Below are 12776 nucleotides of genomic sequence, written 5' to 3'. Positions count from 1 at the left end.
ATCAAAGGATATGAATAGGCAGTTTTCAGATGGACTAATCAAAGCTATTTATTGTCCTATAAAAAGTGTTCTAAATCATCATTGATAAGAGAAATGAAATTTGAAACAATTCTGAGATACCACTTCACATCTATCTATCTAATATGACAGAAAAGGAAAATGACAAATGTTGGAGGGAACATTGGAAAATTGGCATACTAAAGCACATGCTAGATTTGTGAACTATTCAACCATTCTGGAGAACAATTTGAACTATGTCCAAAGGCCTACAAAGCTGTGCTTACCTTTTGACCTAGCAATACCACTACTAGGTCTATATTCCACAGAAAGTTTTTTAAAAAGGAAAATGTCCTATATGTACAAAAATATTTGTAACAGCTCTTTTTTGCGGTGGCAAAGAATCAGAAATTGAGGGGGTGCCCATCATTTGGGGAATGGCTGAACAAGTTGTGGTATATGATTATAATGGAATACTATTGTGCTATAAGAAATGACAAGCAGAATGATTTCAGAAAAACCTGTAAAGATATACATATACTGATATAAAGTGAAGTGAGCAGAACCAGTAGAACAATGTACCCAGTAACATCAATATTGTTCTGTGATCAACTGTGGATGACTTAGCTCTTCTCAGAAATACAATGATCTAAGTTCTAAAAGACATGATGAAAAATGCTATCCAACTTATGAAAAAGAACTACTGATGGAGTCTCTGAATGCACATCAAAATGTACATTAAAAAAAAAAACTTTCTTTTGGTCTGTTTTTTCCTCCCCCACAATAAGACTAATATGAACATGTGTTTTCCAAGGCAGGACATATATAACCTATATCAAATTGTTTGTCTTCTCAGTGAGGGGCATTGGGAGGGAGGAATGGAAAGAATTTGCAATTCAAAATTTTAAAAATTGAACATGTCATGTAATTGGAAACAATATTTTTTAAAGAGTCAGAAGGGACCTTTATGGTCGTCTAGTCAGACCCTCTCATTTTGCATTTATATTCTGAATATATATTCAGAAGTAGAGCTTTTTGTCAAGAGTAGATTTACAGGTTTCCTATGTTTTGCCCAAAAGTACATAGATCCAGGGACCTAGATTTGCAGAAAACATGAAAAATCATATGCAAATGGGGGCAGCTAGGTGGCACAGTGGATAAAGCACAAGCCCTGGATTCAGGAGGACCTGAGTTCAAATCTGCATCAAACACTTGACACTTACTAGCTGTGTGACTCTGGGCAAGTCACTTAACCTTCATTGCCCCACCAAAAAAAAAAAATGTGCTAATGAATTCATCTACTTTCAAGAGTGAATAAATTCAAGGAAAATCAGAAGAAAAGAATAATTTACTCAAGACTGCTATTATAGGAACAAAACCACCCCAACTTTTAATCTGCTAAAGCAGGTTGTAAAATCTTTTAGAGTGAGGGTTGTATTTTATTTAACATCTAGCAAAAATAGACAAAATAATAGGTATTCAAATAACAGTGCGATTGACCTTCTTTATTGAACTGACCCTGCCCAATTATATGAAGGGATCTTAAGACCATCTAGCTTGGTCCATTCTTTCTTTTTTTTTTTTTTTTTTTGTTTAAAAGATGAGGAAATTGATATAGCCCAATGATGACTTGTTGAAATTAAAAAAAACTAGTACAGGCCTAGCATACTAACCCAGATCCTCTGGCTCCAAATCTATCTTTCCAGTATTCCATGCGTCTACCCATTTCAGTGAGGATATGGTGGCTCGATTGTCACATGACCTATAAATCTTTTTAGATATTATTATTTTTTTTTTTTAGTGAGGCAATTGGGGTTAAGTGACTTGCCCAGGGTCACACAGCTAGTACATGTCAAGTGTCTGAGGCTGGATTTGAACTCAGGTCCTCCTGAATCTGGGGCCGGTGCTCTATCCACTGCACCACCTAGCTGCCCTTAGATATTATAAAACTATATAGTAAATACCAACTTCCCATAAAAGTAAAGGCCCATTTGCTCGATATTAACATTTTTATTGGCATTCCTACAGACAGTGAGACATGGAACATGGCTGTATCTGAAGCACTAAAAAGTACCACAAAAAGGAATGGAGAGGCTCAAGGTTGTCTGAAGAAGCTTTAACATAGAACCAATGAGGAAATCTGTAGACTAAGAGTAAAAGAGATCATCAAGAAATTGTAGGACAAGAAAGAAACGTGAGTTGCCCACAGAGCAAGAGCAAGAGTTCAACACTGGTGCCAATGTCATGTTGGGAGAGAGCAAGAAAGCCCTTCAGCATGCTTTGCAGATTTCCTGTAGTCTATTTTTGGGAAAAGATGGTTGAATTATATACTATGGACAAAAATGGATGGGTTTTCATCTGTATCACTCGAAGGAATACAAGAATGCACAAGATCACGGATCCATTTGGAAACACAGGATATACTTCCACAGGATAAAAGCTCCAAGCCTGCTTAAGCCATGATTCAGATGAGTAGAAGAAGGTAAAAAGACATCTTGTGCCCATCAGCTCAGACAGACTTAGCCTAAGAGAAAGCTAGGGTTGGAGCAAGGTGAAGTCACGTTGTAAGCGATAAACAGATGTCAGGTTGAGAGACGAGAGGCTGGCCTCTTTGTCCCAAGGGACTTTTACCAGCATAGGCTTCAAGCAGAAGAGGCATTACCATCCGGTACTAAGCCAAGCACATCTATTTAGAACTTGCCTCAGGCATGTGAAATGGCACTAGAAAAGACAAATGAAAGTTTGGATATTGGGGAGAGGAAGCAAGAGAGATGGAGGAACGAAGAAAGCAAGCTAAGGAATATGTTCCTTTTTTTTTTTTTTAAAATATGTTCCCTTTTTAATCTCCTTGCTAAGTACTTTATCAGAAAGTAACCATTTTATCCTCAAGAAAACTGAGTAAAGAAAGGCCATAGACTAAGATCATCAATGTCAGCCCGTAGATTTTTTTTTTTTTTTGCACAGGGTAATGAGGGTTAAGTGACTTGTCCAAGGTCACACAGCTAGTACGTGTCAAGTGTCTGAGGTCGAATTTGAACTCAGGTCCTCCTGAATCCATGGCTGGTGCTTTATCCACTGCGCCACCTAGCTGCCCCCCCCAGCCAGTAGAATTTTGTCAGTTCACTAAACTTCTTTATAGTATGTTTTCTAAACATCCAAACCATGACTGATTGGCGGGGGGGGGGACAATAATAATAGTATTGCTAAGTAAGATAGTTATAATATTGCTAAGATCACAGCATTTCATTTTCCAAATTTGCCATGAGGATTGAAGCAGCAAAACATGGATGATCAGCTTTAGACATAGCTACAGAGATTCTAACTCTAGTAATTAAACCTGAGGAAGAAAGCTTTGTGAAATATCTCAAAGGTCCCATCATGATGTTAACCATCCAAAATTACTGAGGCAAAATTTATCAGGTTGTTAGAGTCTAAGTTTTTTAAGAGTGACATGACAAGCCTGGACCCTTTCAGAGCATTACAAAAGATAAAATCATCGAATTATGTTACTTCCCAAATTCTAACTGCTTACTATGGCTATTTATCATTTTCTTAAAAATACATATATAAAATTTGTTTTAAATAAAAAAAAATTAAAATACATATATAAATAGAAATATAACCAGCTGAAACTGTTCCCCGGGGCAATTCAGTTTGGTGGGTGGGGCATAAAATAGTCCTACCATTGCATGAGGTCATACTGGAAAGGGGCATTTTATAATCCCCAGTCAAGTCAAGCCTTTGTACCCATAAGGGGCACCATGACAATGAGGCTCTGGGGTCAGTTGCTTCCGTAAGACCACAGAAATACTTCTGGGGAGATAGTAGTTGCCTTAGGGAGAATGAATGGGTCTCCATATGTTAGTTTCCTGGGCCAAAACCCTGATGGCCTTGTATTAGTTATAGATATGTACATAAATTTAGAAAATCACAGAAATATCAAAGAAATGATCTGCTGTTATGGGGAAATAGATGAGGGTTTGGGGTAGGGTCCTTAGGAATTTCTCTTTAAAGAATTACACCCTCTTGCACACAGATCCAATTAGAGTAAAATAGTAATTTATTTAGGTGGTAGGCAAAGGAAACCAAGAGAGAAATCCTCGGACAAATTCTCATGGGGAGAAGGCATGGCACAGAGGCGTGGCTCTCTGAGATACCTATCTCCCTGAGCAAGAGACAGGCAGACACTTGTATAGAGGACCAATGGTGGTGGTCCAAGGGAGTGATCATCTGACTGTGGAAAGTTTCCTTATTGGGGGAGGACCATCTTCCACTAGTGATGGCTGGGGGAAGTTGGGTGAGGGGCTGCTCCTGATCTCTCAAGCCATCCCTGTCCTCCTCATGCCACAAAGGCAGCAGACACACCTAATCTTATCTCTCCGAGAGGTGAAGGAGACTGGGATGAAGGGTGGTGGTCCTGGAACTAACTCAGTCCTGATCCCATGCCACTTATCTCTTTAGGTGTATCTGTCCTTTGGTTTAGTTTCTCAAGGAGAAGGCTCTCTGATTTACCCCCAGAAAACTTCTGAGGTAACCAGGGGCCCCATAACATCTGTGAATAGACAATCTTCAAATACAAGTCCATTCATATCCCTACTCTCCATAAGTTCCATTATAAACATGTAGCATATCTATACATATACTATGTAGCTATCTTGTGTTTCTATATTTCTGTTATTTGGAAGTCTCCATTTGTAAGCTCTACTGATAGGGTTCATTTACTCAGACTTTCCTTCTCTCACAGAACATGGCAAAGCTGCTGGGAAGTTTCCCAGCACACCAGGCAGATTTGGAACTGGCCTAGCAATAAATAATGCATTGCACAACAAAAGAGAAGGAACAACTGATAAAGTATCTGTACATTCACTTGGCCCAACTTTCCTCTAGCCTTAAAACATTGCCCAAAGACAATCATCAGGACATCAGATTACAGCTCTGGAGAATCAATGCCCTAAAGCATACTCTCCCCCTCACCCACAAAAGAAACCCTACCAGATCCCACTAAGTACTGCATGAGAGCCAACTCTCAACTTCCGAAGGAATTTGTAATTTATACACTCTAAGTAATTCCAAGACAACACCAGAGCATTCCACACATTCACTTCACTGCATTTATTCTCCTATTCTCAGTCTTCTAGAACAGACTTACTAACAATAGATTCCTGGAGGGTCACTGCAATAGGGAATCTCAGAAGAAAGGCGCAACAAGACGGTTCCAATTGGTAGCATTAAAAACAAAACAAAACCCCCAGTTGTCATGAGAGATTTGTGACGCCATGGGCAACACTCCCCTTTCATTTTACCTGCTTCAGTGTACTTCAATCCCACTTTTTCTTCTTCGTCTTTTGTCTTTGGAGGTGGCCATACAGCCTGGAGTCGTCCAGGAGTTCTATCATCCTGCTCAGTGGGACTCTGGTCAGTCTATTTTAAAGAAAAAGAGGGCAAAGGGGTGGGGTGAAAAAGAAAGTTGAATAGAAGGTGGCCAGTATCCATTCTTTTGGCTGCTAAAATTTAATTATACCAGTTATCTCTATCTTTATCTTATTTAATCCACACAATGAAGAAGGTATTTCATTACCAGTGTGGTTCTATTCCAGTGATTTAAACTGATCGGTTGTGGTGAAAACAAGTCTAAATCTTAGCATCATATACAGTTTAATATACTATAGTGAGTTAATAAATAAGGTGAAGTTTAAGAGCACTAGATATGTGCTAGGAGAAACTAGGCTCAGATCTCAGTTCTGTTTCTTATTGTGTAGAGCACTGAGGGAGTGGAATTAAATGCTCTAAAGCAGAGAGTCTTATTTTTTTTTTTGTTTGTGTCAGTGACCCTTTTAGCAATCTGGTGGAGCCTATGGACCCCTTCTGAGAATAATGCTCTTAAATATATAAGATTACAAAAAGGAAACTGGTTGTAAATGAAATAGTTATCACTTTTTTTTCAGATCACAAATTCATAGAACCCAGATTAAAAACTTCTGCTATAAAGTTTCTTCTAGCTCTAAATCCGATCTAATTTTTTTTTCAGAAAAATAATTTTCAAAAGTTACCTCTATATAGTTATTGTATCATTCTGGTTAGATCTCTCATGGAAGAAAATGAGAGAATAAATGTAAAGGGACCTCAGAGGTAAACTCATTTATATGAATTTTAGAAAAGGATATCTGCAGCAAATTGTTACCTTGCAGCTATTTGAATACCTTTAGTAATAAAAAAAGTTACTAGCTCACAAAGCAGTCCATTTTATTTTTTGGATAATCTAGTGGGTAAGGGAAAAAAAATTCTCCTATTGATCCAAAATCTTCTTCCTTGTAACTTCCAACCTTTGGTTCTACTGTTCTTCACTCCGAAGTTATACAGAGTAAGCCTTTTCCAGCTTCCACATAACTGTTAAAGACAGCTATGATGTTCCCCTTTTTGGTTTCTCTTTCCCAGGTTAAACATTCCTGATTCCTTTAATTGGCATTACTGTGACATAATTGATAGTTCCTATTACTGTCATGGTTGTCTTCCTTTGGACACATTTTTATGCTCCTCTGTATACCAAATGCTTAGCAAAGGACCTTATATTTTAGCAAGTGTTTAGCAAGTGTCTGTTCAACATGTTTAAAAATGAAAGCTATGTTTTATTTGGCAGTTGGGAATGCCTTCTTTGCCTGCATCACCTTCTACCTTGTATCATACTTACCTTTATGTAGGTCTTGTCCCTACCCCCACTTCCATTAAAGTGTAAGCTACTCAAGGGCAACAACTGTTGTTCATTTTTGAATCACCAATACCATAACATAGCTATTATTTAATAAATATTTGTCAGATTGAAGTTATTATTATAGAAATTAGCAATAATACATATTCAGACACTACACAAGCATACACATTTAAGATGCATTAAAACTAAATATAAGGGGCAGCTAGATGGCGAAGTGGATAGAGCACCGGCCCTGGAGTCAGGAGTACCCGAGTTCAAATCCGGCCTCAGACACTTAACACTTACTAGCTGTGACCCTGAGCAAGTCACTTAACCCCAATTGCCTCACTAAAAACAAACAAACAACAAAAAAAAACAACTAAATATACCTATGAAATAGAGGCAACATGGCATAGTGGCTAGGGAGCTGGCCTCAAAGTCAGGAAGACCTGGGTTCAAGTTCTACCTCTGACACATACTGGCTGTGTGACCCTGGTCAGGTTACTTAACATGTCAATGCTCTAGACATGTTGTCGAGAAGTTGTACTCTGCAAGGACAGAGGAAGTATCCTCACTTAGGGATTCCCTATAATACAGATAATATACATTCACACATATGAAATCACAAGCCTAGTCCCTATATCCATATCTATGAAGATTCACCCGTTTCCTCTTTATATATACTTAGCCCTATAGTTATGAGAAATCACTAATTAGACTTGAAATTAAAGATATTACTGTTACATTGACAGTAAAGTCTATAGGGTGTCCAAGCAGTTTCAGGGACTCTATAAAAGTGTGAGACCAGTCTTTTCCTACAAGTATTGCTTAAACCTCAGCTCGCTAGGTGCTCTTCAATATCTAATTCTCTTATTTCCTTGATATGCCTTTGAAAAATGAAGAACAAAATGACCTTCAAATTAAAATTGTTTTCTAGCTAAAGCTAAATTGTTTTCTTTTTTTTTTCTTTTTTTTTTTTTTTTTAGTAAGGCAATTGGGGTTAAGTGACTTGCCCAGGGTCACACAGCTAGTAAGTGTTAAGTGTCTGAGGCCGGATTTGAACTCAGGTCCTCCTGAATCCAGGGCCGGTGCTCTATCCACTGCGCCATCTAGCTGCCCCTAAATTGTTTTCTAAAGCAACCAGTTTCCCCAGTGGGCATAGTATTGTGTCTTCATATTTATGGCACTTATTCCACACAATTATTTTCTCTGAGGTATACATATAAGATCATAGATTTAGAGCTAGAAAGGACTCAGAGGTCATCTAGTCCAACTGCATCATTTTATAAATGAGGACCATAAGGCCAAGGGAGGTTGAGTAATATGCCCAAGGACATATTAATAGTAAAGTAATAGAGCAGCAATTCAAACCTATATCCTTCAATGTCCTCCAAATATATAATAAGTCAAAGTATTATGAGCAAATATTCCAAAAGAAAATTTTACTGTTATATAAAGGCCTCTTTTTTATTGGAGATATATTTGTTAATTTTGATAAATTATGTTTTAGTTTTGTGATTAGGAAATCACAAGACTTAGAGCTAGAAGGAATCTTAGAGATGGTCAGTGAGTCCAAACCCTTACATTTTGCAAATAAAGAAACTGAGAAACAGAAGGATTAAGTGATGTGTCATACAAGCCAGGATTCAAACCTAGGTGGTACTCTGAACAAATCTGGTTCTTTTACTCATGCTGTTCAGTTATATCGACTTCCTTCATTTTCCACTTATTCTACCATTATTCTTATTAGAGAAACTAAAATTATTATTACCCCCCACTTAGCATCCCCTAACATTGAGATGGAGATATCAAAACTATTTCAATCAACCTTTCCAGAGTTATCCACTTAGTTTCAAAATAGATCCTAGAACTCCCAAATCCCAGTGCTTTTTAAAATTTTTTTTGTCTTTTCCGTAGTGTTAGATTATTTTTGTATGTTGTCTTCCTGAAAATTTAAACATTCTTACTAAAGGAAAGTCTATGGGTCTCTTTCTACACTCTGCTATGCCCAATTTTTGCAGCTGGTATTCGTGAGGAAGAGAATGAATTGAAAGCTGGCTCATATCACGGAACAATAGAGCTAAAAAGGATCTTAGAAGGTCAGAGGGTAAATCCCCTTATTTCTTAGGTGAAGGAAAAAAGGTAAAGTGACAAAAAGGTTGGTAGTCACAAAGCTAAGATTAGAAGGAAACAAGCTCTTATTTCAGCACTTACCATGTGTGAATGTGCTTTATAGATATTACCTCATTTGATTCACACAACAATCTTGGGAGGTAGGCAATATTATTTCCCCTATCTTACAGATAAAGAAACTGAGGCAGACAGAGATTAAGTGACTTGCCCAGGGTCACAGAGCTAGTTAAGTGTCTGAGGCAGGATTTGAACTCAGGTTCTCCTGATACCAGGATAAGTGTACTGTCCACTGCACCACCTAGGTATCCTAGGTATCCTGATTCTTAATATTGTGTTTTTACCAACATTCTTCCCTGAATTCTTTCATCTTTATGAATTTCTTACAGAGAGAGAAAACAATTTGATTATGCCTTTCAGGAGTGCCAGAGAAGCACATGTCAGGGGTAGAAGTGAATTTAAAAACCTTCTAGAGCATGGATTCTTAACCTGGGGTATGTGAACTTGTCTGTTTAAAAATTTGATAACTGGATTAATATAATTGTTTCCTTTGTGATCTCAAATATTTGAAAAAAAATTTTTTCGTAAAGAAAGGGATCTGGCTTTAGGCTTCAATAGACTATCAAATGGGCCAAAGATAAACATGCACCAAAAAAGTTAAGAGATTTCGGTGTAGTCCCTTCATTTGAGAGATAAAGAAACTGAGGCTAGCAAGAATTTGACTTGTCTAAAATTATAGAGGTAGTAAGTGGCAGATCTAGGACTTCTGATTTCAAATCCAGAGTTCTTTCCACTACACCATACTCTGCAACTCAGGGCCCCAAACTCAGAGTCTTGTCCCTTTCAGTCCTGTCATTCCCAACTACAAAAGTTTAAAAGCAATAAATTAGCACAATGTCTGGCACATAGAAGGTTCTTAATAAATGTCTGTAAAATTACTGAAACTCTGTCTGGGCTATTCATTTTCCATGGGATATAACCATTTCCAAAGCAGAGACTGACTTGTTACAGCTCATGGAAACCATAAACCTGAGACGGAACATCCAAGAACTGAAAGCACATGGTTAGGTTGCTTTTTGTACCCACGAACTTCTTTTTTTGTTTTTTTGTTTTTTATAGAGTAATAGTCATGATAATACTCAAATAGAAAGGAGCAGGATAATTATATTCCTCATGTCCCACCAACTATTGCTTGCAAATCCCCTCCTAACAGTCACCCAGAAAAAGATTTTGGGAAGAAAGGACAATCACTTCCATCTAGCCCTAAAGTAGGAAGGCAACTCTACATACGCTTCTGGAATCAGATGAGCCGTCCCCTGACCTTGACTTGGACCTTTCAAACACAGCTCTTAGGGACTCCTTCTCATGTCTCATCTTCCGCTTGATGGCTTCTAATTCAGAAGTGTCAGCTGTTGATCCCTTTTTGGGGGGGCGCATAAACAAGGCTTTGAATGTCTCCAGGGCAGTCTCTGGGGGCTTAGACTTAACTTCTTCATTCTGAGATGGGACTTCTTCAGCTTTGCACTGACTCTCTTGGTCTGTATCACTACCCATTTCTTCTTCCTTGGACTGCTCACAGACTTCTCCTTTCTGTTCAGTTTTGGGCATATCAATGTTTAGCAGCTGAGAGATCTGCTCCAAGAGAGTGGGAGTGGCTTTCAGTTCCGGTGTTTTCTCCCCACTTTTCCTAGAGAGTGTCCCTGGTAGGGCTCGAGATTTTTGGACAGGCTGTGTCAACTTAAGCAAAGCCAGGTCACTGTCCTTTGGTTTAATTTCAGTGATAGTCTCACCTCCCTCAGTGGTGGCCCCCTTCTTCAGCACACGTAGTCCACTGAAGAAGGCTGGAAGCTGGAAAGATTTCTCCCCTGATGCTTCTTTTTTGGAAGAGGCATTTTCAGAGTTTCTGGCAAATGCATTCTTATCTTCTGTCCAAGCCATGGTAGAGGAATCTTCTCCCCCAGGATGGTCCTGTCTGGGGTCCAACCCTGTGGATAGACCATCTTCTCTTTGCTCCAAATCACTCATTATCTCAGATGGAGTCACTGAGCAAACTTCTACACTGAGCTTCATTCCATCCATCTCAATCATCGATTCATTTTTTCTAGATTCCCCAGGTGGTTCTTTTGGATCCACAGATGGCTCAGATAAAATAGAACTGTCTGGTGTTTTGCTGCTAAGGTCTTTACCCTCTTTCTCTTCCAGGCCTTCACCCTCAGATTCTGAATCACTAGTGGTATGAACAAGGGTCCCATGAACAAGAAGAACATCATCTTTGCTTGGACTCAGAGGAGAAGATGGACGTGGCTCTTGCCTAAGAAGAAACCCCCCATTTTGTTCTTTCCCGGGGCATCCTTCCTTCTCTGGCTCTGGCTCCACATCTGCATTACTTTTACAGTTCAGGAGAACAGGTGGAAACTGGGCCTTGGCCTCCTGGTCCTTGTTATTGCTCTCCAGCTGCAGCTGAGGCTCAGAGCCCAAATTTCGAAAGGCTTTAAGCACAGCATCTTCCTCTGCTGGCTTAGTGGATTCCAATTTAGTAGTAAACCCAAAAAAAGATTTCATGGAAAACTTACTCAGGATAGACTGGGTTATTTCAATTCCATCTTCTGTTGAATGCTCAGGTCTGGAACCATTGCTGCCGTTCAAAGAACCGTCCCCTTCTTCCATGTCTTCCAAAACATTCACATTCGTTCCCGATGCAAGTGGCTGCCCGTCCTCCTGCTTGCTCAGTTTATCCCGTCCATCTGCTCTGAACTTAGAAGAGAGAACCCAACAAGGGCTGGCAACCAGTCACCTCACTCCTCAATTGACACAGTTAAACTTGGTCTCTCCTTAGGTCACTGTACCCTTCTTCCTGTTTTAGTCATGAAGTGACTTGGTCAACTTTAAAACGTCTGTCAAATCGTACAGCCCCAAACAGCAGAGAGACTTTGCACCTTTACTACATACAACCTAGGGAGGCTTCTCCTCGGCCACTTCCGTATTTATTCCCGGCACAAAAGGCTTTTTGTAGGAGAGAAAGTCAGCCTGCAACTCTGTAATCTCAGCCGAGAACTCCACCGATGAGCTCCGCCCCAATTCCTGCCGGTCTCCTGGTTATATTCAACTTCCTCCTTGTTGAGAAAGTTGAGGTTCCCTGAACACGCTGGGCCGGTCAGCCTGTGCTGACAGCGTCTGTCTGGCTCTCTGGGAGGAGTAGCCCAAGAGACTTTCAAATGAGATTCAGCAGAAAACTTCTGAAAAGCGCTCGCATATCATCTTTTCAGTTTTGATTACAATCAGAGGGCCGGGCCAAAGCAGGCAAAAACCTCACTACCCCAGAGCGGGGCATTCACGAAACTCAAACCAAAGAGAAACGGAGAAACAGAATAGTCTCAAAATGTCTATAGTCCTCAAAGTTTCTCGAAGGATAAAATTACTGCCCTTGAAGCTGCATTCCCCCCACCCCACCCCCACCCCCCCAAAAAGAAAAAGTCGTGCTTTCTCCCGTTTCCCCACAGGTTTCATCTGGAATGCAGATTTCAGCTGCCAAGGCCAGTGAAGGAGAAAACCAACACGACTGGTTTCAGATTACTGGTGTTTTAGCTGTGCCTGTGTTCTACAAACAGGTACTTGGTAGGCACATTCACCACGCCCAGTGTCTGTAAACTATACCGGCGGCAGAGTAAACCGCCAGCCCTGGATGCACCTAGAATGTGTAACATTCTGACTGCTTCCTCACTGCAACTGAGACGTCTCAATTTCCCAAGGAAAAGCCTGGTCGCAGAGGGACACCCCGCCTCCCCCTACCCACAGTCCTCCCTGACCACCACCCAACCACCTTTCGGATAATACAGCACACTGGAGAAAAGTTCCAGTTACCTCTGACAAAATGCAACCTGTCATTAGGCAAACTGATATGGGGACTGTTGCCAGGGGGACAAATTTCCTCAAAGTCCAGTGGATTTACGAGGCTCACACT

The 12776-nt window shown here is 39.9% G+C and overlaps 1 protein-coding gene across 2 annotated transcripts in view; it reads right to left on the bottom strand.

The window, feature by feature from the left end:
* Nucleotides 1-11482, bottom strand: part of FMN1 (formin 1) — a 357503-nt gene extending 346021 nt beyond the window's left edge. For both annotated transcript variants that reach the window (XM_043989842.1, XM_043989841.1), the window contains exons 1-2: nucleotides 10106-11482; nucleotides 5301-5418 (exon numbers count right to left, since the gene is read on the bottom strand). In XM_043989842.1, the coding sequence (XP_043845777.1) occupies nucleotides 5301-5418; nucleotides 10106-11482 (1495 nt within the window). The remainder of the gene's footprint in view (nucleotides 1-5300; nucleotides 5419-10105) is intronic.
* Between the last annotated feature and the right edge of the window lie 1294 nt (nucleotides 11483-12776).

The sequence above is a fragment of the Dromiciops gliroides genome, chromosome 2 (assembly GCF_019393635.1).
Source record: "Dromiciops gliroides isolate mDroGli1 chromosome 2, mDroGli1.pri, whole genome shotgun sequence".
NCBI classification, from domain to species: Eukaryota; Metazoa; Chordata; class Mammalia; order Microbiotheria; family Microbiotheriidae; genus Dromiciops; species Dromiciops gliroides.
The sequence above is the reverse complement of the archived record's forward strand: the minus strand, read 5'-3'. Positions and strand labels throughout refer to the sequence as shown.